At 38.3% G+C, this 23,770-nt stretch overlaps 2 protein-coding genes across 7 annotated transcripts; both read left to right on the top strand.

Annotated features, from left to right (window-relative positions):
• The first annotated feature begins 525 nt into the window (after nt 1-525).
• ren (renin) lies at nt 526-6,246 on the top strand. Of its 2 annotated transcripts, none has more exons than XM_086276645.1 (9): nt 526-764; nt 1,235-1,382; nt 1,830-1,953; nt 2,143-2,261; nt 2,372-2,568; nt 4,834-4,956; nt 5,064-5,205; nt 5,300-5,398; nt 5,746-6,246. In XM_086276645.1, exons 1-9 carry the CDS (start codon nt 688-690, stop codon nt 5,905-5,907), a joined length of 1,191 nt encoding a protein of 396 aa, XP_086132771.1. In that variant the 5' UTR covers nt 526-687; the 3' UTR covers nt 5,908-6,246. The 2 variants fall into 2 exon arrangements, with proteins under 2 accessions (XP_086132771.1, XP_086132770.1); XM_086276644.1 differs by lacking the exon at nt 526-764 and adding an exon at nt 3,933-4,022 and having other exon boundaries at nt 782-1,382.
• A 4,890-nt stretch (nt 6,247-11,136) lies between these two features.
• Nucleotides 11,137-23,252, top strand: csf1b (colony stimulating factor 1b (macrophage)). 5 transcript variants are annotated; one of them, XM_086277322.1, is made up of 9 exons: nt 11,137-12,489; nt 14,101-14,220; nt 14,296-14,358; nt 14,472-14,642; nt 14,791-15,004; nt 15,098-15,234; nt 21,964-22,007; nt 22,100-22,137; nt 22,280-23,252. In XM_086277322.1, exons 2-8 carry the CDS (start codon nt 14,122-14,124, stop codon nt 22,134-22,136), a joined length of 765 nt encoding a protein of 254 aa, XP_086133448.1. In that variant the 5' UTR covers nt 11,137-12,489; nt 14,101-14,121; the 3' UTR covers nt 22,137; nt 22,280-23,252. The 5 variants fall into 5 exon arrangements, with proteins under 5 accessions (XP_086133448.1, XP_086133447.1, XP_086133446.1 ...); XM_086277321.1 differs by having other exon boundaries at nt 11,138-12,485; nt 22,105-22,137; nt 22,284-23,252; XM_086277320.1 differs by having other exon boundaries at nt 11,139-12,485; nt 22,105-22,137.
• Nucleotides 23,253-23,770: the final 518 nt, after the last annotated feature.

Here is a 23,770-nt window from a genome sequence, read left to right as displayed (position 1 = left end):
TCAATAAATGTGAACATTTTTCAAAAATGCACTTCTTTAATCCAAAGCGAAAGGGAACCATTTGTAGGTGTTTATGAGGGTTATTACGGATTAGATTTTCTGGTCTGGCCTGCTTCAGATCACACTGGGCCGGCTACCCATGATCAAAAACTAATTTTACACCCCTGATCTAATTAAATGAAATCATCAGCAGGTTAGAGAAATAATGTAAAAGTGCACAGCGAGATCTGGATTTAACGTGACTTTAGTAAACAAGCTAATCTGTCCTGACAACTCAAAGCATCATTTGGTTGCTTCGAATTTTCTCACAGCCCTTCACACAGGGTCTCCAGGTTACCTACATCACTAATATGCAGACCTCTTCACCCCTGCTTTCTGTCATCAGTGTTTCTTAAGGGGTCAGAGTTCACATCTTTCACTGGGACCTGTTTATCACAGAAGAGGTTGTGTGATCAAGGCAGAGGGGTAGAGTGCAAGGTGGGGGGAGGGAAGAAGGGCTTGTTTTCCAGTGGTCACCTCCAGAAAAGCTCCCAACCAGAGCCAGGCCCATGGGTGAGAGCACTTAAAAGAGGGCATGGTATAAAAAGAGTTGAGGTGCACGACATCGGAGAGAGCGAGAGAGAAGAAGAGCCAGGAAAACCAACTTTTATATACAGAACCGACATCAGTGAAGTCCGAGAAGTCGCCATGGCACTACTGATGAATCAGTGGATATATTTGGTTGCTCTATCACTGACAGTGACCACGAGCCATGCTTTGAGAAGGTAAAAAAAAAAAAAAGAATCATTTACATGCCTACCTGATTTGCTTAAAGGATCTAACTTGCTGGATTTCTGCACCAGCATTATAGATAACATTCTGGAGAAACGTAATGACAGTAAACCATAAATTATATAAGGACATGAAAACAAATGTGTTTTATTGATTCATTACAAAAGCTAATGATTTCAGCATTTGGGTTCACATGTGTTTTTGTTCATCTGATTGGCTGGGTGCTGAGAGCAAAGCGGTCTGTACTTTGTTAAAGGTTCATACTGAGATTATCCCCAGACATATGTAATAGATACATAGCACAGAAAATAAACTCCATGTACCTCTTTAACAATCAGAATCAGAATCAGAATCAGAATACTTTATTGATCCCTGGGGGAAATTATTTTTAACATGACCTTAGCTATCGAGTTTGCTCTTTGCATTCATTCAGAATGTTTCCTCTTTCCCGCTCTGGTTCCAGAATTGCCCTGAAAAAGATGCCATCTATCAGAGAGACTCTGCAGGAGCTGGGATTTTCTGTAGAGCAGGTGATGACTGAGCTGGCCCAGAAGAGCATAGCTGACACCAACAACGGAACTGTTCCCACGCCGCTAACCAACTATTTGGATGTGAGAAACCTTAATGTGATCCATTGATTAGAGCTACAGATGATACATGTGATAGAAAATGTAGCACTGAAACCACCTGCGTTTTCTATTTCAGTTCTGAAGATAGATACAGACTTTAACCTCTATGATTAAAGGTTTCATCTCTGCTCTTGGATGAGCATTGAGATGTCTTCACGACAACAGCAGATGAACTTCCTTTTGAATTAGCCTCTTGAAATATTCTCTTTTTATGAGTCAGACTTTCCACGTTTCTCTGTCATTGGCCTTAAAAGTGACATTTAACATGTGGGAAAACCTTTGAAAAACTATTCTTTTTTTTTTCTTTTTTTTTGTTTTGTTTTTTTGGGGGGTTTTGTGTTTTTTTTTGCTTTTTTAAAAATTATAAAACACTGGAATGAAAAACTATTCAAACAACAATGACGTGGGACATTTTTCCACTTCCAATAGACGCAGTACTTTGGAGAAATCAGTATTGGCTCTCCGGCCCAGATGTTCAATGTGGTGTTTGACACAGGCTCAGCCAACCTGTGGGTGCCTTCGCAAAGCTGCTCACCGTTCTCCACTGCCTGTTGTAAGTGTACATATTCAAACATTTTTTTCTGAACTTAGTGAACTTAATGAACTGACAATATGCCAACATTAGTTTATGCTCACTGGCCAAATAAAAAAAAAAATAGATGCAATATTTTAGGGAACATTGTTCATTAAAACTTCCCAGGTAAACATTCGCTGTTGGACTTAAATGCTTAAATACTTTCAGTTACTCACAACAGGTATGATGCTTCCAAATCCCGGACTTACATTGAGAATGGAACAGGATTTTCCATCCAGTATGCCTCTGGAAATGTCAGGGGATTCCTGAGCGAGGATGTGGTTGTGGTGAGTTTCAAGTCTGAAACCTACAAATTAAATGGGTTTTGTTTCTTTTTTAAACTTCCTCTTGCACACTACACTTTAAACTTTTGATTAGCAGTGTTTTATTGCTGCAGGTTGGTGGCATCCCAGTAGTGCAAGTGTTTGCTGAAGCCACGGCTCTGTCTGCCATGCCCTTCATCTTTGCCAAGTTTGATGGAGTGCTGGGGATGGGATACCCCAACGCGGCCATTGATGGCATAACCCCAGTGTTCGATCATATCATGTCTCAACACGTCCTCAAAGAAGAAGTTTTCTCCATCTACTACAGCAGGTGGGTATAAGTAAATCAACTGAACTGACATTTTATATGAAAGGCTTTTGCACGAGGAAAAAATAATAATGACAATAATTTAGATGCTGAAGAAAATGTATCAAGCTGTCAATGATATTTATGCTGCAGTGAAAAAATGAACTTGCTGCCAAGTGTTGAATCGATCAATCAGAGAGAAAAACACTATAACTATAAATAATGTCTCGTCAGGACATCTGTTAGATTTTAGGATCACGTTTTTTCAATTTCTGCTTGTTGAGCTGAAAAAGTTAGAATGAGAAGAAAAACCCAAACCTGAAGAAGATCATACGAAATGGATTTGGATCTGTGTGAGACACAAGGGTGTTGTGAGAAAATAGAGAAAAAAATTTATGTGTATTTTCTCATAGTTCTTTGTCATTTATTATACTTGGTTATATCCAGAATAAACCAGTTGAAAAAATATTATGATGTTTTCTTTTACTGTGGGAAGCGCCATACGAAAGAATCAATTTAAGCTAAAAGAACGTCCCATATGAAATGAAATAGTGAAAAGATATAATAAATGTTTTGTGTTTTATATGTGTTGGATGTCTCATGAAACATGCATCAACCCATGTTTTACTCATGAAATTTGCCTCTTGCATTTTTATGTAAGATTTAAGAAGTAGGTATAACTCAAATAAACATATTAAAAATTGAGGTGCCTTCATGATTAAGTTGTAAACGATCTTTATTTACTGTCAGAGGGAATTGGATTTTTTGTTATTATTTACAGAAGTTTGCAAAAATCTTGAGCCACTCCTCATCACTCTACATTTTGCCAGGAAAGTGGTAAATATTTGCAGCGTTTGATTGTAATATAAGACATGTGAAAACCAGTGAGTTTGAAAGTTAATACTGGTATCACCTGTCTTCGTTAAAACAGCCTAAACTCTCTTAGGCAGGATTTTTCTAAGTAGTCTTCAGAAATAGTTCTTCTGGCTTCTTGAAGGATATTTAACGCTCTTTGTAATGGGGCATCTACAATCACGCCTCGCCGGCATAAAAAGCGGTGCTTGTTGTCGGTAGTTATTGTTGTTATGTACATGTGGCTGGCAGCTGGGAAGCTGCAGCCAGGAAGTGTTAGAACAGCAACCGTGTAATAAGTAATAAAGTAAAGTATGCTGAGAAGCATGGAAATGTCATCAGGTCTGCTGTGGTTTGTTACACTCTTCTTTGGATGTTGGCTACCTTGGCTCCATTTTTGGTCAAAATGTGATTTTTCTGCAATAGCAGTGTGCTTGGGATCAGTGTGATGCTGAAAAATAAAGCCATTGCTAATTAATTTCCAGATGTTAGTGCAGCATACCTCAGTCTTTTCTCTGTGTTCCCCTTCTTGACAGCTGTGCAATGACACCATTTCTGATGAGGTTTCCGGGAACGTTAGATGGATCAGATGAAGGTTCAGATCCATCTGTCAGATCCTGTGACAGGTCCTTGGTGTATTTTTTCTTAACGACATGACTTTCAGATCCTGCTTATCTGCTATAGATGTTTTCTTCTTTATGCTTGTTTTTGTTTATGGTTTTGTTTTGTTTTTTAGGTGTGACACTTTTTCTTCTGTCCTCTACTTGTTCAGTTTTCTCACATTTTTTATGGACACACAACACAATACGCTGAGATATTCCAAGTTTTTGGCTACTAGCTCTTTGAGAATCACCTTGTTGCTGAAAAAAAAAATACTACTTTATGCCTGTCAGACCATTCTGTCTCTGAAATTTTTCACAGATAATGAAATGGGAACAAACTGTGCTTTTGCAAGACGCTTAATAACACGCCCAAAGCTTTGATTGTGATTTGGGTGTGTTCTTTGTTCTGAGTTGTCGGTTATGTGTGTTCATCCCTTGAGTTAGATGCCATTTGTGTGCTTGAATGATTTATAGGTCAGTGTTAAATGGCTTAAAAAACAAACAAATAAAAAAGCAACACAAAAAAACATTCACCTGGACTGAAGCACTGGACTGAAAGTGAGTGAGAAAGAAGCACATGTCCAAAGAAAATTTTTGAAAGATCTTCAGAAATCCTGGAACAATATTGCTCAATACCAATTTCAAAAGCTACAAGAAAGTCTGACTCCTTGGAAACAAAATATAAAGAAATGTGGGGTGGCTCAAGTCTTTTGCACAGTACTGTATTTTTAATATGTGATATAGCTCAGCAACCTGTGTGAACCAGCAAAATTACAATTTCTACTGTCAAAGAGAAAATGCACAACTTTAAGGGTATTTTGTTTATCATTTTCAGGGACCCAAAACGCTCCCCAGGCGGAGAGCTTGTCCTCGGTGGAACAGATCCAAATTACTACACTGGAAGTTTTAATTATATTAACACCAGACAGACAGGCAAATGGGAACTTACCATGAAAGGGTATGATCTTTATTTGCTATCATGTAATGTGTTTTCATGAGTACAAAGGTGCAGCCATTCAGAAAGTACATGTGTTTTCATTTCTACCTCCTCTTTCATTCTTTTAGTGTTTCTGTGGGGAGGGAGATGATGTTTTGCACAGAGGGCTGCACAGCTGTGATCGACACGGGCTCCTCCTACATCACAGGCCCGGCCTCCTCTGTGTCCGTGCTGATGAAAACCATCGGAGCACAGCTGGATGAAAGTGGCGTAAGCTTTTACACACGCAACACAGTTTCCCACAAAAAAGCATGTTTGCAGAAATTCATGAGTTGTCACCATTTATTACTCTGTTGTTCGCCAGTACAAAGTCAACTGTGATACTGTGAAGACGCTACCCAGTGTCACGTTCCTCCTCGGTGGCCAGGAATACTCGCTCACACAGGAGGATTATATATTATGGGTGAGAGTGTTGATGGATGCTGAACTGTATTAACATAGGCATGCATTGTTCAAACGTAAATCCGTTCATTTACCCAAGTACTACAGCCAAGTACAATGTTGTGGTACTTGCACTTTAGTGACGTATTTCTATTTTTTTAAATACATTTTTGCAGCACTACGTGTATTTTAATTCTGCTGTTGTGAATTGTAATATTAGGCTTATAAAATATGAAAATTAAGGACCACAACAGTAATCCCTTTATGCAGATAATACTTTTGAGTACAATTTTAATAGTAGACATTTACTTCTAGCACTTTGTTTGGTGTGTTATTGTGTTATAATACATCTGTTCTTTGTGGCTCCAGCAATCACAGATCGAAGGGGAAGTCTGCACCGTTACCTTCAGGGGCTTGGATGTGCCGCCTCCTACAGGTCCCATATGGATTTTGGGAGCCAACTTCATTGCACGCTACTACACAGAGTTTGATCGCCGCAATAATCGGATAGGGTTTGCCACAGCAGTCTGACAGGAATTTAAATATTCACCACATTCTTCTGTTTTCTTGTTGTTTTCGTTGCTGTCTCCCGATGTTTTTAATTTTAGTCCGGGTCTTCCCTTGCTTGTTTTTTACGTGAACACATGACCTGAATAAGTCGTATTAAAGAAATTGTAAGGAATGTCATCCTCACATTTCTTGCATGCATGCATGCATTTCTATTCTATATTTGGGAATCAGTTGCACTAAACCCCTTCTGAAATGCATTCACCAACAAATACAATGTTTCTTTCTGTGTGACTTGCTTCTTGTATTTGTCATACAGCCACAACCAAATTATATATATATTGTTCTGACGAAATAATAAAATTGAAGTTTCAACTTGAGTCTAAATTTGCTGCATTTTTTCCTTCTAGGTCTGGCTAATGCATTATATGACCATGTGGAAGTCAAGGCTGAACTTGGAAACAGATTGCTGTAGCAGATTTAATCAACCACACCGCATTCTTCACAGAAATATTTGTCATTGTCGCTTAATAATATAAGGATGCCTATTTTTAGGTGACTATTGGGTATACAATTAAATGTCAGCCATAGAGTATGCGCTAGAAAGTGTAATGTGAAACCTTGCTCTGTTTCATTCCAGTTATGTCGGCAAAGTGGGACTTTCATTTACGCAACTAAAAGTTACAATAGGAGTGAAACCCGGCTGGCGTCATGTCAGTTAGTTTTCAAACTCAAATCATGCTTTTTCAAGTTTTTCAGCAGTGTACGATCCCTGTCTTTGGGAGTTGCCTTTTTCTGCAGCAAAACAAGTTACTCTGCTTCAGCTGTTTTTACCAGAGTAAATCTCATTTATAAAACGCTCTGAATGACAAAACCTTTGGAGAAAAAAACAAAACAAAATGCCGACCTTTAAGGTCGTTCAACGAGTGAATAAAAAAGGAAGGCATTTCTGCTTGCTTAGCAGACAGAGGACACGCAGATTAAAAAAAAAACATAGATAACAATCTAAAAATGTAGATTTGTCATGTTCTCGGGTCAGATCTTTTTGTTCCACTTTCTCTGAACTGGTTAAGGAAGTCCTCTCATACTACAGCAGAGCGACAGTGGAGTTGTCATGCTTCCTCGCCCCTCACATCCATGAATTGTCTGCTTTGGATTTTATCTATTGATAGAGTGCAGAGAGGCGAGGGTTGATACTGGCACTCGATCAAGAGTCAAAAAACTGCAAAAATGTATCTTTTAGTGTGAGTCAACAACTATCTGAGCTGCAAACCTACTTAAACAACCAATGTTTTGTAAGATGCAATCTATGTTAATCCTACCAAATATTTTTCTAACCGTAAACTGTATAAAACTAAAAACTTAAAATTAACATGCAGGCAGCAATGTTGCTCAAAGAGATCCCATGCTATGGCCATTTACTGTTACGCAATGTTTTTTTGAACTTTCAAAATGAAGACAGGTCTTTGGTATTAGTAACATTAATAGTTTTGTCTAATGTGATACAATAAACATTTGAAAAACAGTTTATCACAAATTAAAATGTACACATTAAACTAAAAGACAGTAGTTTATACATCTGTACTTTTAAGCTAATTCAAGCTCTTTTAAGACACATTTTCTTTCAAGAACTAACCAAGTCTCCCTCGCACGACTTTTAAAGCACATTAGTTGGGACATTAGTATTTAGTGCCATCTTATTATCTGCAGAAAAGCAAAACCATGAAATGTTAGACTCCGGTGGTTATGTGCAGAATTTGTAACCAACAGAGCTGGGATAGCTGCTTCCCTTCATCTAGTTGTGTACAATTAACCAATAAGCATTTTCAAAAGGTCAGAGATTCCTGTTATAGCTTAAATTAAGTGATGGGTGAGTACCCTTACACACTGGAATTTGTTTAAGACATCATCTTTTCTTTTCAGCAGTGGGAGTTTGTGTTCCAAAAGGGAATATCAGTTCAAAGTGAGCCTTTTAAATTTAAGAAATGTCTGCAGCTGGTGCAGTAATTATTGATGTAATTTTAGAATTGACAATAACCCATCCCACCCTTGAAGTTTCATCCTGGTGTGCATTTAAGAAAAGGAAAAAAATTAAATAAATTACATATGGTATAACCTTCGTAATTCTACTGTTGTATTTTTTCATGCAGGATCCTCCATATTTTATATTTACCATACACCAAACAACTCTCATAAAAAAAAACCTATTGATGTTGACAATATGGATAGTGTTGTGCAATGTCTTGCTCCTTCCCAGCTAATGAAATGTTATTGCTGACCAGACCTGCCCTTTTCAGCCTCCTCCCTAGCAGAATGCAGCCACACTGGAAAAAAAAGATGCTTCTCACGAGCTGGCCAAGCTCCCCAGATCTGAGCTACTGCTATGTGCACCAGAACAAGCCAGATGCACTAAGCTCATATCTGCAAGCATCTGCTACCACCTCCCAGTATCTGGACACTACTACCCACAGGACAACACTATAGAGAACCAGCGTCCACGTTCCAACAGGTGAGACTTCCCTTAAGTCTTGGTTTTAGCATTGTGGGTAATCAGTGTTTGGTGTTTACATGGTTAGTCCCAGTTTGCTTAGCAACAAAAGTTTCCCGGTGCTGCAAAAAGCAATGTACCCTTTAACACAAAGTGATTCAAGATAAGCACAAGAGGAAAGTCACTGAAATAGATTAAATAGAATTTTATGAAAATAAATTAACAAAAACATTTGGTGGGTGGAAGAGTGGAAGAGGGAGGCCAAGTGAACATATGGTACAGCTTTTATAGGCTGGAAAGGAGTTCAATCTCTGACATCCGCCCACCACTACAACAAATCAAAAAGTTGTTTCTTCATTACAACTCAAAAAACACACTGCCTGCAGTTGGAAAACAAACCACAGTCTGTTTTGCCAAAATTCCAGCAACCAAAAGAAACTGGAGTTAATACATGAGCACTAAACTGAAATAACATACCCAAAGGTTTCTCTAAAACAAGCCTCACTAGCCAACCAAAAAGAAAACCAATGGAAAATCTTGCATAAAAATCTAAACCATGGGACTAACTGAAGTTCTTGAGACCCATTTTTGGTCAGAACTACAGGCCAACCAAAAACTGGCAACCTTCTGGAAATGCTCTCTAGACAGTAGGGTTGCCAGAAAAAGAAAAGATACTCATACAGACCATCAGATTAGACACTCATTTGCAACAGTATCAATACCAGTTGTGCTGTGTTCACCTCCTTTGGTTGAAAATCAAATTATTTTGAAATGTTTTTAGTGGTCTTTAATGGTCTTAAAACTGATGATGATTTACGTCATAAATAATGACACACTGCTATTTCATGTATAAACTGCCTTTATACTTTAAAAGTATCATTACTGGTATAAGCAGTTTGCAGTTTGTAGCATTGCACAGCTCTACTTCACACAGTACTACTTCAGATAGGCAAGTGCAAAGCCCCTCCCCCCACTAGCAGCCAAACACAGGAACAGTAGTGCAACAACACTAGCCAAGAATCTTAAAGAACCCCTGGGTTTTATGAAGAATTTCAAGAGGCCAATAAGGCTTCTTTTTCAACATTGAGCATTAAGCATTTATCATAAACATTAACCTGGCCAGTGCACATTAAAAATAGCCGTTAAACTCTTAGCAATTACCTTATGGCAGTTTTGGCCACATTAGCTGTCTGTTAAGATATCATAAACAAAGCAGCTAGATAACAATAATAAAACTGTAGGAGCTATTAATTTAACAGGATAACATAATTATTTATGTCTAAAAAAATTTTATTAAGCACCAGCATTATGGACAAGTCTTGGGGGTTCAGGCACATCATAAAAACACAACTAACTTATGTTACATTAAGTTAGGAGAAAAGAGCCCAAGCAAGAAATAATTATTGAGATATTCCACAATCAATTCTTTGTGGCAGAGAGGAAGCATTTAGGAACAATAACAACTCAGCTAAGAAGTGGTTGATCAAGCAAAGTGACAGAGCAGCAGAGACTGCTGAGGTGCATGTTGATTAAAAGTCGCTAGCCCTCTTCTAACTCGGTAACTTCTAAGGCTCAAATGTCCTCTGGCATTAACATCAGCTCAAAAACTGTGTGCTGGGAGCTTCATGGTGAAGCCACTCCAGTAGGTGTAATGTGAAGATACTCTAATCCATGTGGTGTAGTTTTAAAGCATGGACTTTCTTAAAAATTGCAAATGACAGCATGGATGCACTCTTTTTTTACTTTTGTTTGTATTTTTTATTTTATTTTTTGCAGAATAGTAAAGTGACTTGACCCAAATGCCCAACCCATCAAAGTTGTTTGCCTGTCAAGTTCAAATACTCTGTGCCAACAGTGGTGTTGTGTTCCTCTTGAACTCCCAGACTGAATCTGAGAAAGAAACCTACCCTTTCAACTCCATTTGCTAAGCAATGCAATATGGTCCGAATTTGCTGGAAGCATAGAAAGTAAATAGGGCTGTAGTGGTATACATTTGCACATAGCAGTGTTATTATGTTCTTTTTTTCTTTTTCTTTTTTTAAATATGCACATCTTAATTTACTCATTTTTCCTCCTGTGATATTGAACATAGCATTAAGTATTGAGGATTTCCTGGAGATTGGTATCACCTTTGAAATTCTAGTATCATGAAAGCCCTACTCTAGAGACAATGCCATATTTTGAAATGAAAAACATCTTGTTTGGCCTCCTGTATATCAGCCACTTCAGCCTACAAAGAGTAGCTCATGTAAAGCATAATGTAGCCATAATCATTCAAAAAACCATACCAAAGAAAACTGGGACTTATACTGCATTCTTCCAAGATCAACCATAACTAAGTCAATAAAGATTAAAGTATCCACCCCCAGCGCCCAACAGTCCTGGGAACTGGCCCAATTTTTCTTTTTTTTCAAACCCTTGACTTAAAATCTGTAGATCGCTCCACAGAGGTCCTGTTTTGTCCCCTTGTACTCGTGCCTTGGCAATGCATGCTGGATCTTTTCCAGTAAGTCAAAACAGCTTCAACCTTCCAGTTGATTTTAATGTTCGGGAAGCAGATTAAATTTGAGTGAGGAAAATATAGCAAGTTGGCTGGTGGTGAGTGAAGACTGTCTGGCCTGCTGTGTTTTAACACACCACAGTTTAGATTATTACAGAAGAGGGCTGACAACATAACCATGGGGTGTGAATTCACAATTGGCAAACTTGATTGGTCTGAGGACAGTGAATGAACCTTTATTGGGTAGCTCAAGCTATCTCAGTTTTAATATTTGTTAATTTGGTAAAAAGGATTTTACTACTTGCCTGCTGAGGCTTTGGTGGACGTTTCTGCTGAGACTCTGGTTGTCTATAAGTGAGTGGCTTCCTCACTTCCAATACATGTACTGTTTTTCCAGAATTTTGCCTCTGGCATATGCTCTCCGTACATAATAATTATAAAACACTAAAACTGAAGCTAACATGATTTAGACTAAACATTTTTAAACAATAAAAATTAAACTGAAACAAGAAAATCTGGAAACTAACTGAAACTAATCTGAAAAGCTGAAAGTCAAAATTTAATAAAAAAAAAAAAAAAACTATTGAAAAAATACAAAACTATAATAACTCTGGCTAGGGCCACCTCCAAGACGATGGGGAGGGCGTCTCTTAATCTAAATGGTTTCTTTCCAATGCTGATTGAATTGTATAAAGTGACAGTACATTTCTCAGGCTGATAGCAGGAAGAGGAAGGCGTTTATGACATTAGATGTAAGAATGTGAGAAAAATGTAAAATCTTCCCGTGGCATTGAATTTCGAACCACTCTTTTTTCTTCTCCCTTTCTTCCTCGTTTTCCCTTCAAAATAGAGCTCATAAAAGCATTTATGTGAATGTGCTTCTCCCTTGGTTTAGGTTCGGGCTTGGAAAAATGTGACGTTATTTTAAAAAGGAGTTTTGGATTCCTCAAGCAGCATGAAACATCACCTGCTTCTGACAACCTCTGCCCCAAATGATCGTCAGAAAAATTCTCCTTGAGTGCTCAGAACATCTTGTTTTTCTTTGCTCGCATTTGCTCAGTTGGGTCCACTCACTCACAGCCTGTATTTCCCGAGGAAAAACTATGATCACTTTTCAACCCGCTTCAAGCATTTCGACAAGAACAGATGTTAGTATGCACCTCAAGCTCACAGAATTTTCTTTGCCCGTTTAGTTTTAATATTTACATGTAATGTTTTAGTCAGATATGTTAAAATACAAAAAAATGAAATTGTTAAGAAACGTCAATTGATCTGTAGTCCCCAAAACATTGGTCTTCAGACTCAGGAATGTGTATCTTGTCCCACATAGTGAGGTGGGAGGTCTTTAAAAGGGCTGTCCATCAGCTGAAACAGTCTCAGTTTGAACTCACACTGTAGAGGGGGAACACATCAAGCAATGCTTTGAAGAACAGCGCCACATGACGAAGTGTCAAATTTACTTAATAACAGATTCCTTTCGGTGGAGTGGAGGTGAATTTTTGAAAAGGATCTCTTTGCTTCAATGTGTCTGACAGAGGAGTCTGGTGTTTTCCATTGTCAAACACGTACCAGATGACCATCCTTGTGTCCACGCTGATTCAGAGCAAAGCTAAGGTAGGTGAGAACATTTCTCTAATCAGAATTTTTTCAAAAACACCGCTACTACACTGAGCGCAATGCTTGCGTTAGTCTCTATATGAAGTTATCTGCTTGATCATGCGTTTGCTGACCTACATAGAGATATCTTGGACACCATGGAGAAAATGAATCATGTGATAGATGACATTTACATCATGTGCTCCTGCATTTGCCAAGTACCAGTCCCATTAATAGTTTTATTTAATATCATTAATTTAATCATTAAGTATTTATGCTGGTTACTATTATTAGTATGGCATGTTAGTCTTTAACGTACCATCCCACTTTACTGTAAAAGTAACTCTGTTATTATTATTCAGCATGTTGCTTTAAATCTACATCAAAGCATCAAACTTAAAACTTTGATGGCACGGAACTTATTTTTCCTCCTGGTCCTGGCAATAATTCTTTCCTGCCATGTGCACTGATTTAGTGCTTTGTAGTCCAGAAAACCAAGTAAGAGTTAAACTCAACAGCTCAAAATTGTATTAGGAACAGAAAACCAAATATAAAAAGATTATTTCTTGTCTCTGCGGCTTTCAAAGAATTGTCTTTTGTGTGTGAATGTGTGCGTGAATGGGTGGATGACTGGATATGTAAAGCGCTTTGGGGTCCTTAGGGACTAGAAAAGCGCTATATAAATACAGGCCATTTACCATTTACCATTTACCTTAATTCATCTCAGAAGTTGACTGGAGACAAATAAATCTTGTTTTATTGTTTCATTCACTTCCCTCTATCTTGACTATTTATTGCAAAAGCTGCATCAAACTTTAGGGGCCAAGTGAGTCAAAGAGGTACCTATGAAATGCCTTTCTGTGTAATCATTTAGCTTTTAGTGTGAAGAACATGTGCTTATCACCATGTTTTAATCCTTAGTGGAAGCATTAATTCCATCTGGAGCCCATTTGACTGTTACTGTTGCCAAAAGGTGCTTGGTAGCAGACATACATCAGCTACAGTTGGATCCTGTGCACATTGTTCTCCCTGCTTAGGCTTCCATGGTAGAGGGCAGTATTTGACCAAAAATTGAGGTTATCCACCCCCACGCCACAGTCCTCCACACTTACTTAAACATCACTCACTAGTAGTGTTGCAGCAAGGAATCACTATGCATTCCTCTCAAACTCAATCTGAAACCTGATATTTTATCTGAGCTGAGATCCAGATGACGGCGTAGAGCAGTTAAACACAAACACTGTGTTTTCTGGAAAGAAAGTATTGCTGTTACGTTTCGAATGTAGATATTTTGGATGGAAAGAATTACTACTGTTAAATTTTTATAGCTCAATTAGGTGGAAATTCAACTTAGGTTTGCTTTGAACTTATTCTTTTCTTGGAAATAATTTTAGATTAGCACAACTTGGGAGGGGTCACTGAATTGGACTGCTACAGGGTGAGGAGTACATGCATGTTGAAATGTTAAGGAAAGGCTGCCCAGAATGTTGTTGTTCGAGTGTATTATTCAGTTTAGGTTTTTTTTTCACACTGTCTACAAGGACTGTCTGCTTGAGTGGGTTTTTTTAGTCTACAGATAGTACTTCTAATGGGTTTTTGTAGTTCTCATGAATACACTATGTGGTTGTGTTAGTTGCAGGTAAAGTGTCTGTGTATGATAATGTTCCTGAGCTTCCCTCTGACTATGGCTGAGGTCCCTGGCCCATGCAGACACTCCATCACTAGGGAACACCTGCTGACAGTTAGGCAACTGGTAGGTGTTGAAACAACATTAAAGCAATCACCCTGCACGTCCCAGGCTGAGATGTTGCAATTGTTGTTTCCGCAGATGGATAACCAGTTAAGAAGTGGGTGTTCAATAAACTACACATTCATAGAACGGAGGAGTTTGGTGGGTAATATAACCTTATGCAACTGTTTTTCCCCAAACACCTTTGATTTAGGTTTTCCATTAACTGGTTTGTGCTTTTCGTGTTTATTACCTTGTGTTCTGATTTCCAACAGAGCAAATGTTGCTTTGTAAAAGCTGCATTACCCTGGATACTGGAGCTCCTTACGACCCACTTCAAATACATTCGGGGTTCAGTAAATGATGGCTATGTTCAGTCCCTGAGGGCGCTCATCCTCAACATCTATTCTCAGAAATGTGTGCCTTGGATTAATGAAGAGATTGAGGTCAGCGTGAGTTTCCGAATGCTGAACTTGCAGCCTGTTTCTTTTATAATGTCATATGAAGATGACAAATCATATGAATAGTGTGAGCACATGAATCTGCAGTACCTTAAAGACATATGAAATACTTGTTTCTTCGAATCTGCTTCAGGATAAACCAGAGAGTTTTGAAGTGCTCTACAGAGGGTCTCCTTCGGATGCATTACAGAAGGTCTTAGAAGTCTTAATGGTTTACTGGGAGCTGGTAACGACGAGCGATGCACCGGTTGACTGGAGGTGCCAGCATGAATACACAGAAACCTTTGGCTCTACCACAGAGTTATACACAGAGTTATACACAGAGTCAATCACACAACACTTTACAGGTGAGAATCTCAATTTTTTGGGTAGTTTGTGATGAAACACTCAGATGTCTGCGGCAACTGCAGAGATCACAAATCGTGTGTCCTTTCCTACAGACAGTTATGACAGAGATTCTGTGCAGGGCTCTCAGAGAGAACCAGTCAGTGACCTGTACAAGCTGGGTTTCATCATCGCATCTATCTGTGGAGGACTGCTGTTCATTCTTACTCTCTACTGCCTCATCACACACAAGGTATCCGAGCTTCTGTTTTTGTTTTAATTTACAAGATCGCATGTGCCCTTGTCAAGTTAGCCAGGCATTCAAGTCATATTGCAAATGAGTAGACTTTGGCAGTCAGCTCTGTTCTCCGGGGCACTCCTTTTTTGCAGAAGCACCGGCCCTCTCTCACTAATAAATACCGTGTAGGCTGGCACCTACTTTGCAGCAGCACATGCACAAAAATACACAAATGCAAGCATTGCATTTATGGATTTGAGGGTATTTAGTGCAGTCAGCTATAGCTTGAGAAGCTGAATGATTTAGAGTACACTGATTTTTAGCTGGCTGAGGCTTACAATCTATAGTGACTTTATTCACAGACTCTAAGTCATGACTTTAACATAATGCTGGTTTTAACCTTCACTCATTCCTTCAAAATGCAACAAATGCATTTTGGAAAAGGCTGAATAGCTTATTAAAAACTCTCACACACACACAAAGTTTAATAAGAAATCCTATAAAGCAAAGCAATGAAATGGCATGCTAAGAACACTGAAAACAATAATATGCTAATAAGACCTCTAACAGAACAGCGTTTAAGTCAAAAGAGATAAAATACTTTACAGTGAAGGTTTATTGTCTCTCAAGTTACAAAAGCACAAAAGTGTGAAATACATAGGCTTTTCCCCCCCTAAGACTCGACATATTTTTCTGCATTTGGCCCAGAACTATAAATGTTTGGCCACCCATGCTCTATAGCTTTCTTGCAGTCTTTGTTTTTACATTGATTCTGTGTGGAAATCAAACATGGTCACAAAGCACTCTGCTTCTTACAGGCAGCAGCTGTCAAGAATGTATACTCAAGGGAAAACCGTGAATGGTTTAGCTCTTGAGGAGAGTCTAAAACTGGAATGATAGTTGACAAAGATGTTTTTGCTTAGCGTCATGTGTCATGTTAGACAGACTCAATTTTATTAATCCTTGCAGAGAATTTTACAGTCACATTAGACCTCCACAGTGATAGGATAAAGGCAAACAAATGGTATTAATTTAAGTAGCTCTTTCAAGTCCATATGTAATTCTTATCAGTATTTTGATTTGACAATTATTACTAAGAAGCTGATTCAGAATCAGATTGATTAATCCAACTTCAGATTTGATGTTTGATGTCCGATATCAAATCCAACATCAGACAGACACTGAGGTTTTTAGGCAGTGACACTCACCAGTAATTGCTAAACAAATAAGGAATGTGTACCAGAAATTACACTGAATGCTGCAGCTAATGCATTTAAAAGGAAAAAAAAAAGACAAATAGATGAAAAGAGACCAGACAGCATGAGAAAGTGGAACTGACTTCTGACTTCTCTTCCAGGAATTAATGATTTTGCATGGTTGTTTAGCTAATTACATGTGGTGACATGAGTACATGCAGCAGACTATTAGGGATCTTGCATGGCTGGCGGTGAGTGCAGAAACATTGACATTGACAACTGGTAACCTCAGTGAAGTGCTGTATGTGTTGGACAGTTGTGGAACGCTATTTTTAACCAACTAACCGCATTTTGGAGCTTGGACCTTGTTCAGCTTTTTTTTTTTCTTTTTTGAACCTCTTTGATACATGGATGCAAAGTTATTTCACCTTGAATTGTAGATTAGTGAATATAAATCACCATGCCTCATTTTAAAGGTGCTTATACTGTTTGTAGTGTAGGCTGTTTAATTACAGTATGCAGCTTTTCTATAATGTTTTACTGGGGAAAAAACTGTCAAGGCAAATAAAGTGAAAATAAAGTCAGATGTTCAAGGATTTTATAGGCTGTCATAGCTTGCTGAGCCACATGGCTTAAACTATAGCTTTGTTGTAAACAGTAATATAAGCATGCTCTGTCCACTTTTTAGAAAGTATGGTAGTTCTGATGTAAAGCTTTGCTTGATTCAAACCTCCAACTGCATAAATAAAGATCCAAACAGGAGACAAACATACAGCTGTTTTTAGCAACCAAAGCTAAACAAAATGTCTCTCAAAAACAGTCTTCCTCAAGTTGATCAAAATCCAATGAAAATATGTTTGACTTCAAAAGATCATTTTGGCTACAATTCTGGTAAATATGATTTGTGACCTTGGGCCACCACTCACCACTTGAGAACTAAGATCTACTGTAGCTTTGCTTTGTCTACAGGGATGAGATAGACAGTAACATAAACATTACATTCCCAAAGCCTTAAACCTAATAAATCGCTGTAAAAAGACTATAAGTTACTCAGCTGAGGAGCATGGAGGCTGCAGTGGCGTTTTTTTAATTTATAGCAGTAAGATTGGATTTGAAAATGTAATAGTGGAAGTTTGGAAGGTGGAAAAGATATTGTATCACACATAGAAGCTTTGTGTAGCACTTGTATACTCAAATTTTTCTGCACAGTATCGTTCAACTTTATCAATTTAATGTAAAATACGTGAAAATACAGCTGTTGTATCTTTATGTGTATACAATCCTGTCCTGCATTATTGTTTGGGAGTCTCCTGTAGCCAATTTGCATAGAAAGTTTTTTGTAATAACATTTGCTGATAAATAGCCGTTTTTGCATAAGCCACTTCAATAATATAACCTGGAAGTATACATCTGTTTTCCAGCAATGTGGTGCTAGTAACCTAACAAGGATTTGTTTTACACACTTTTAGAAGCTAATGATAAAAGTATAGAGGGTGTCTCTCTCCAAGTGTTTGTGCTGTTTGCACTGGAGTGGAGACTGACAGGTTACAGCTCTGTCTTCCATTATACTTTTGGGAACCTCAAGTAAGACTGCATTCGGAGAACAATGTGCTCTCTTAGGATAATAGGGTACAAGAAGTTGTTAAGATGTGATGGCGCATGATCAAAGATTTAAATAGCATTTCTGGATTTTAAAAAGGGGTGGCAAGAGGGTTCCTGATTTGAACCCTTAGTCAGCTGTGGCCTTTGTGGCTTTTCCATGTTCTCTTTGTACCTTTGTGTGGGCTTCATCAATAGTTTGGTTTCCACCCACATTGCAATAACTGGTATCTAATAAAGATAAGTTAATATTAGGGAAAAATATCAGCTAGTTTTAAGTAAGAATTTTGGATTAGCTGAAGGCTTGTGAGAGAACTTTGAGGACATTTGATTGATGATTAGAACAACCCAGCCTATAGGTAAAATGTGATGTTTTCAGCTCTATTACTTAGTTTTCTCTAACACAGGATTTTCTTAATTTTTATATGATATAAATGAAAGAAGTGATTTATTTAATGGGTCTGTTTAGACACATTTTTAATCTGGTCTGGCTTTTCTGATTAACCTAACTGGGTAACAATTAGGCAGCAATTGATATGAATGCAGTGTTTTCTAATAGTGTTGCCTAACCCACATAGCGGAAATTGCAATGGCCCAGATCTGGGCCATTCATGTGCTTGAATGACGGCCCTTTGGTGGCCCAGATCTGGTTTGCCAGAGGTGGCCCACACATGGGCCAGCGCAAGGCCAGTTACAGACACACTGCTGGTCCTGTACTGGCCCAGAACAGTTTCAGCTCTGGTCCCAGATGTCAGCCTAATGTGTACCTTAATCAAGCCATGTAACAACAACATGTGCCAGAACATAATAGTGCAAAAGTAAGAAGCCGGAACTCTGTTGAGACAGTGAATGGATTGATTCTTATATAGCGTATTTGTACTTGCTCTATACAAGATGCCACATTCACCCAATCAAACACTTTCTGTAAAGCGAGTGTTTCCTAACTACATTCATACACATTCACATTTTCGACATGCAGACTGGCGAAACCAGGGATCAAACCGCTAACCTTCCGATTAGTAGGGTTACGTCCTGAGCTACAGCCACCTAGTGGTAAGCATGAGTAAACCCTCACTAGGTTTTGGATAAAGTGTACACTCACAAACCTGTCAAAACTGCATTTGAAACGTTGGCTACCATAGCAGTATAGTATTGCAACATTTGGGATTTGGGTCTTCTAACTAAAATAATAAAATAGGAACATAAATAGTGCCATCATTGCCAGACCTGGGCCACATCTGGTTGACATACACCCTGCCATGAGTCACCAGTCAGTCAGAAGTGCCAGGTCTATGACCCTGGGCCACATAAACCAAACCACAATTGGGCCAGATGTGGCATGCCATCACATAAACAGTGCCATCTAACCCAGGCCTGGCCCATAAGTGGATGACATAGCACTTAACATGCCAGAAGTCAGCCAGCAGTGCCGCCTTGACACCCGAACCGGGGCAGACATATCTGCTATGTGGGAAGAATCCTGTAGAACTTCACGACTCTCCATTTGTATATACAAACTGTAATCTATCAGACAAATATGATCGCAACCAACACAGCACATTCAGTATCTTCTAGTATTTGTAGGAAAAAGTTTGTTCAACCATATTAAATGATGCACTGAAGTTAGGAAAGAGCCCAGACTTTTCCATTGTCTCAGCCCATCAGAATATCATTAGTAACCTTCGCTAGCATTTTTCCTGTGTTTTATAGACACATATCTTTGGGTTTGCATAAGGAAGAATGTATTTGTATAGTGCTTTACTAGTCCCTAAGGACACCAAAGCACTTTATACAACCAGTCATCCACCCATTCACACACTGGTGATGGCAAGCTACGTTGTAGCCCCAGCCACCCAGGGGCGCAACGAGGCTGCTGGACACTGCCGCCATCGGGCCCTCTTACCACCAACGGGTGAAGTGTCTTGCTGAAGAACACAACGACCGAGACTGTCCAAGCCGGGGCTTGAACCGGCAACCTTCCGATTACAAGGCGAACTCCCAACTCTTGAGCCACGATCGCATTTTATTCAGTGTAAAATGCAGTGCCGCCTGTTGCGGTAACCACATATGAAAAAGGGAGCAGCCAATAGTAGCTTCTTAATCAATGGTGTTGGGTCTAAGGGGACTGAAGTAAATATTTAGGTTATCTCACAGATATATACAGCAATTCATGAAAACATTATTTCTCAAAGTTTAAGGAGGTTTATGCCAAATTATGCCAGCAACACCACAAAAAATGGGCACAATCAGTCACACTAAAAGCAAAGAAGTTCAGTTGTAGACACAAAAAAGTTAGATGAATTCAGTAAAGGAAAGTTCAAAGACAGGTGCTTCAGTGCTTCCTTACTTGCCTTTTTTGCATAGGAGCTTCTGGGCTTTCCTTTACAAAATGAAAGAGCAGAAAAGCTGCCACAATTCAAAGCATTTGGGGCACTAAATGACACCTATCCCAGATGTCATTTGGTTGAGTTAAACCTTGGATCAACCAGTCCAGGACAGAAAAACAGATACAGCCAAGAATCACCTATTAACTGAGCAAGTCTTTGAACTGTGGGAAAAAGCTGGAGTACCTAATAAGGCACAGAGAGAGAATGCACACAGTAGTGTCAACCACTGCACCATGGTGCCACATATAATACCAAGTTTCAGAAAGGGAAGCATGAAATGTGGTATTTAACCATTAGGGAGCAAAATAACATTTTGGCTGTTTTCTTTTTGCTTTGAACAAATATTTGTTGTCTGTTGAAAAGTGGGAGGCTGAACTTCTAATGTTCTTCTAATTACCAAATTTGACTGTCACAGTGGATCACGATGAAATATCTAAAAATATTCCCAGGACAGTCATCTTGGAATGTGCTCCACAACTGGAACAGAACTTCTGGCCATACTTAGAAGGATGCCAAAAAGGAAGTGAGAGCTAATCTTCGCAACTGTTTTGCATACTGACAGGAACCTTGGTGTGTTTCATTACTTGGGGTTGTTAATCAAAAACGTATCTTTTTCTGTTAGTCTTTATTCTCCTCCTTCTAACAAGACCACTTCAAGCAGTGGAACTGATTTTATCTCTTATGACTTGACATTGTAGTTCCCAGAAAAAGCTCTGAACCCTTTGGAATTAGGAGAATTTCTGTGTTGACTACACACAAAAATGTGGTCTGATATTAGTTCATCTTAAAGGTAAACTAATAATGAACAAAGAGTTGTACTTTTCATGTCTTTATTGAACATAATGAGCAATCAAGCACAGTGAAGACTGAAAATACTCTGCTACAAACTGTTGAGCTTCAGTAACTTATATAAACTTCTTTTCTCCGTTACATGGTGCTCAAGGTGGTTTAAAAGACTTAAGACAACAGTGAATACATGTTGTTCTATTTCTCCTAAAAAAAGCTGTTTAAATGTTCCCACATGGAATTGTTCCCTCAATGGACGCAATGCCCTAAGGGAGCAAAGCAGCCCAAAACTACAACGGTGCCTCCACCATGTCTAACATCTGGGAGACATGGTGGAGGCTTTGTTGTGTGCTGTAGTGCCTTTTAAAATAAAAATAAAAAATAGCACTGTGTAAGTCCTATATTTGCTCACATAAGACATTTTTTCTCTTATTGTGAATTGATGAACATCAAGCTTTTCAGACACACTTCTGTAGCCTTACTAAGTGCATCTTCACAATATTTCTTCTAAAGTTCTGTGAAAGTTTCTATAATTGCGGCATGATTCACAATGCAATCCTTCTTGAAAAAAGTAGTGAACCATGAACAAGACTTTGCATGCCTCAAACAACCCACGCATCTCATCTTCTTGAAGAAGTTTTTGAATAAGTCACATTTTACAAGCTGGCAATGTGAGTGATTATGCAGTGTTTTCAATAAAGACAGGTCCAACTGTTTGTATTATGTGTTCAGATATGTTGATGTGTAAAAAATGTGCTTTTTTTTCCCCAATACAGAAAACTTACAACCCTTATGGATCAAGATTACAAACAAATGCAAGGTGAGAATATACGGATTAATTAAGCAAAAAGACTGACGTTGCGTTTTTTTACTGAAATGACGCTAAAGCATGCTTCTGTGGTCTTATTAAAGCACAGACCTGCAGGACATAGAAATTGAGGGACAGTAATGTGAGTATCCTACTGGCCTATAAAGCATTGCTAACAGTTAAGCATCTGGAGCTGTTTAAATGCGTTAAACAAATGCATTGTGTGCAGCAGTATAACTGCACATATGTCTTTATGTATTTTCAGTATTGTTTTCTCTCTCCAGGTAGTCACTGCAGCAGCAGACAGAGCACTTGTGAACCTGAGTTTTTGTGTCAGTATGTGTGTAATGTATCATGCACACCTTTTGGATAAGAAGCTTTGCTTGATCTGAGACCAAAGATGGAACTTATTGTTAATAATGTGGTATGTATATTATGTTTATGCATTTTCTATTGCAGATAACTTTTTAAGTTCACAAAAAAAGTGTTTTTTAAAGCAGTTATGTATGTTGAATTATGTGTTTCTATTTGCTACAAGTTAACATCATGTTTTTAATGTTATTTGCCAAACATTTCCAAGAATTATTTATTATCGTCACTTTATTCAATCACTGTATTGGTAATAAAAGTTAACCATCGATAACCAGCTGAAACTTTATTTAGCTAACCAGCTGTCCAGTTCATAACTGAACACAGTACATTCACATCTAAAGAGCGGGTCATGTTCTCATTAAAGGATTTATAGCCACTTCATAGTGTCCACTGTTGTACATTTTGTGTTGGAATTTTTTTTCTCTTGCAAAAACTTGCAAAGTTTATCAATCTAAAAAGTCTTTACATAGTTGCTCTTTTGTTAAGAGAATTCGATTTTTTATGTGATTGTTTTTTTTAAGTATTTCAAAACTGTACAAACAGTTTCAATATGACTTCTGTACAATAATGTGTTGTTGGTTACGAGAATAGTTAGGAAATTATTACAATAGATGCATATCACTGCTGCAGCTTCAAAGGAAATGTGTTTTATTACATATGGAGGTGACAGATTTTAGTGGGAATAATAACACAATTTATTCATACGCACGCATTACAATCATTACTGCATGGTAATGACAAATAACTGGTTATAATACTGAGAAAACAGAAAGGCTTTGTGCACGTGGGTTTCTCTAATGCTGTCAGTTGCTTGTATTCACTTGTATTTACTCCATGATGGTCAGGCCAAATGTTTTATTTGTGTTAATAAATACTTTAATGGTTTTCAGAAGAACTGGACAATTCCCCAAAAAGTGAAACATTTGCATGTGGCTTTGAGAGGACCAAATCAGTAAATCACGTCGAAGGATGTGCATATGCATGTGAGCTGGCCTCTGTTTTGTTTTCAATGAATTTTTGAAGAAAACAGAGACGGAAAACACAGCTCTTCGACCCATCGTCTGCAGTAACAACTGCAACCTGCAATACAGCATAATCTATAACACACTTAATTTCACATGCTACCGCTTATCAGAGTGCAAACCACCGTTGCATGGCAGTGATCCATTCTTTATCCCAAGACACTGCACCATTACTAAACAAGTAAAGCATTTCTCTAATTCAATTTAGTGCCTTTCTGCAAGGGATTAAAGGCAGCTGTTGAAGATGAAAAGGCAAGTTGTCTTCAACAATAAATATGTGGGAACTGCTTAAGATCAGTTAGAAGAAGTGGAGATACCTTTTGACAGTCCTCTTTCCCAGCTCATCTGCTTCTTACCTTCAAATTAGAGGAAACCAAATTA

Source organism: Aulonocara sp. 'chitande type north' Nkhata Bay, linkage group LG20 (genome assembly GCF_057382095.1).
Source record: "Aulonocara sp. 'chitande type north' Nkhata Bay isolate Kocher_YH1m ecotype deep benthic linkage group LG20, A_spYH_male_GT1.1, whole genome shotgun sequence".
Taxonomy (NCBI): Eukaryota; Metazoa; Chordata; class Actinopteri; order Cichliformes; family Cichlidae; genus Aulonocara; species Aulonocara sp. 'chitande type north' Nkhata Bay.
This window is presented reverse-complemented; position numbering and strand designations above follow the sequence as displayed.

Bases quoted from the DNA above. Each gene is read 5' to 3' on its own strand.
- ren (XM_086276644.1), top strand. From the start codon at position 1,206: ATGTTTCCTCTTTCCCGCTCTGGTTCCAGAATTGCCCTGAAAAAGATG. The intron at 4,023-4,833 runs GTCCTTGGTGTA...TATCATTTTCAG, and splicing joins TCTGTCAGATCCTGTGACAG to GGACCCAAAACGCTCCCCAG. The intron at 5,399-5,745 runs GTGAGAGTGTTG...TTGTGGCTCCAG, and splicing joins AGGAGGATTATATATTATGG to CAATCACAGATCGAAGGGGA.
- csf1b (XM_086277319.1), top strand. From the start codon at position 12,444: ATGACCATCCTTGTGTCCACGCTGATTCAGAGCAAAGCTAAG. The intron at 14,221-14,295 runs GTAGGTGTTGAA...TTGTTTCCGCAG, and splicing joins TGCTGACAGTTAGGCAACTG to ATGGATAACCAGTTAAGAAG. The intron at 15,235-21,963 runs GTATCCGAGCTT...TCCCCAATACAG, and splicing joins ACTGCCTCATCACACACAAG to AAAACTTACAACCCTTATGG.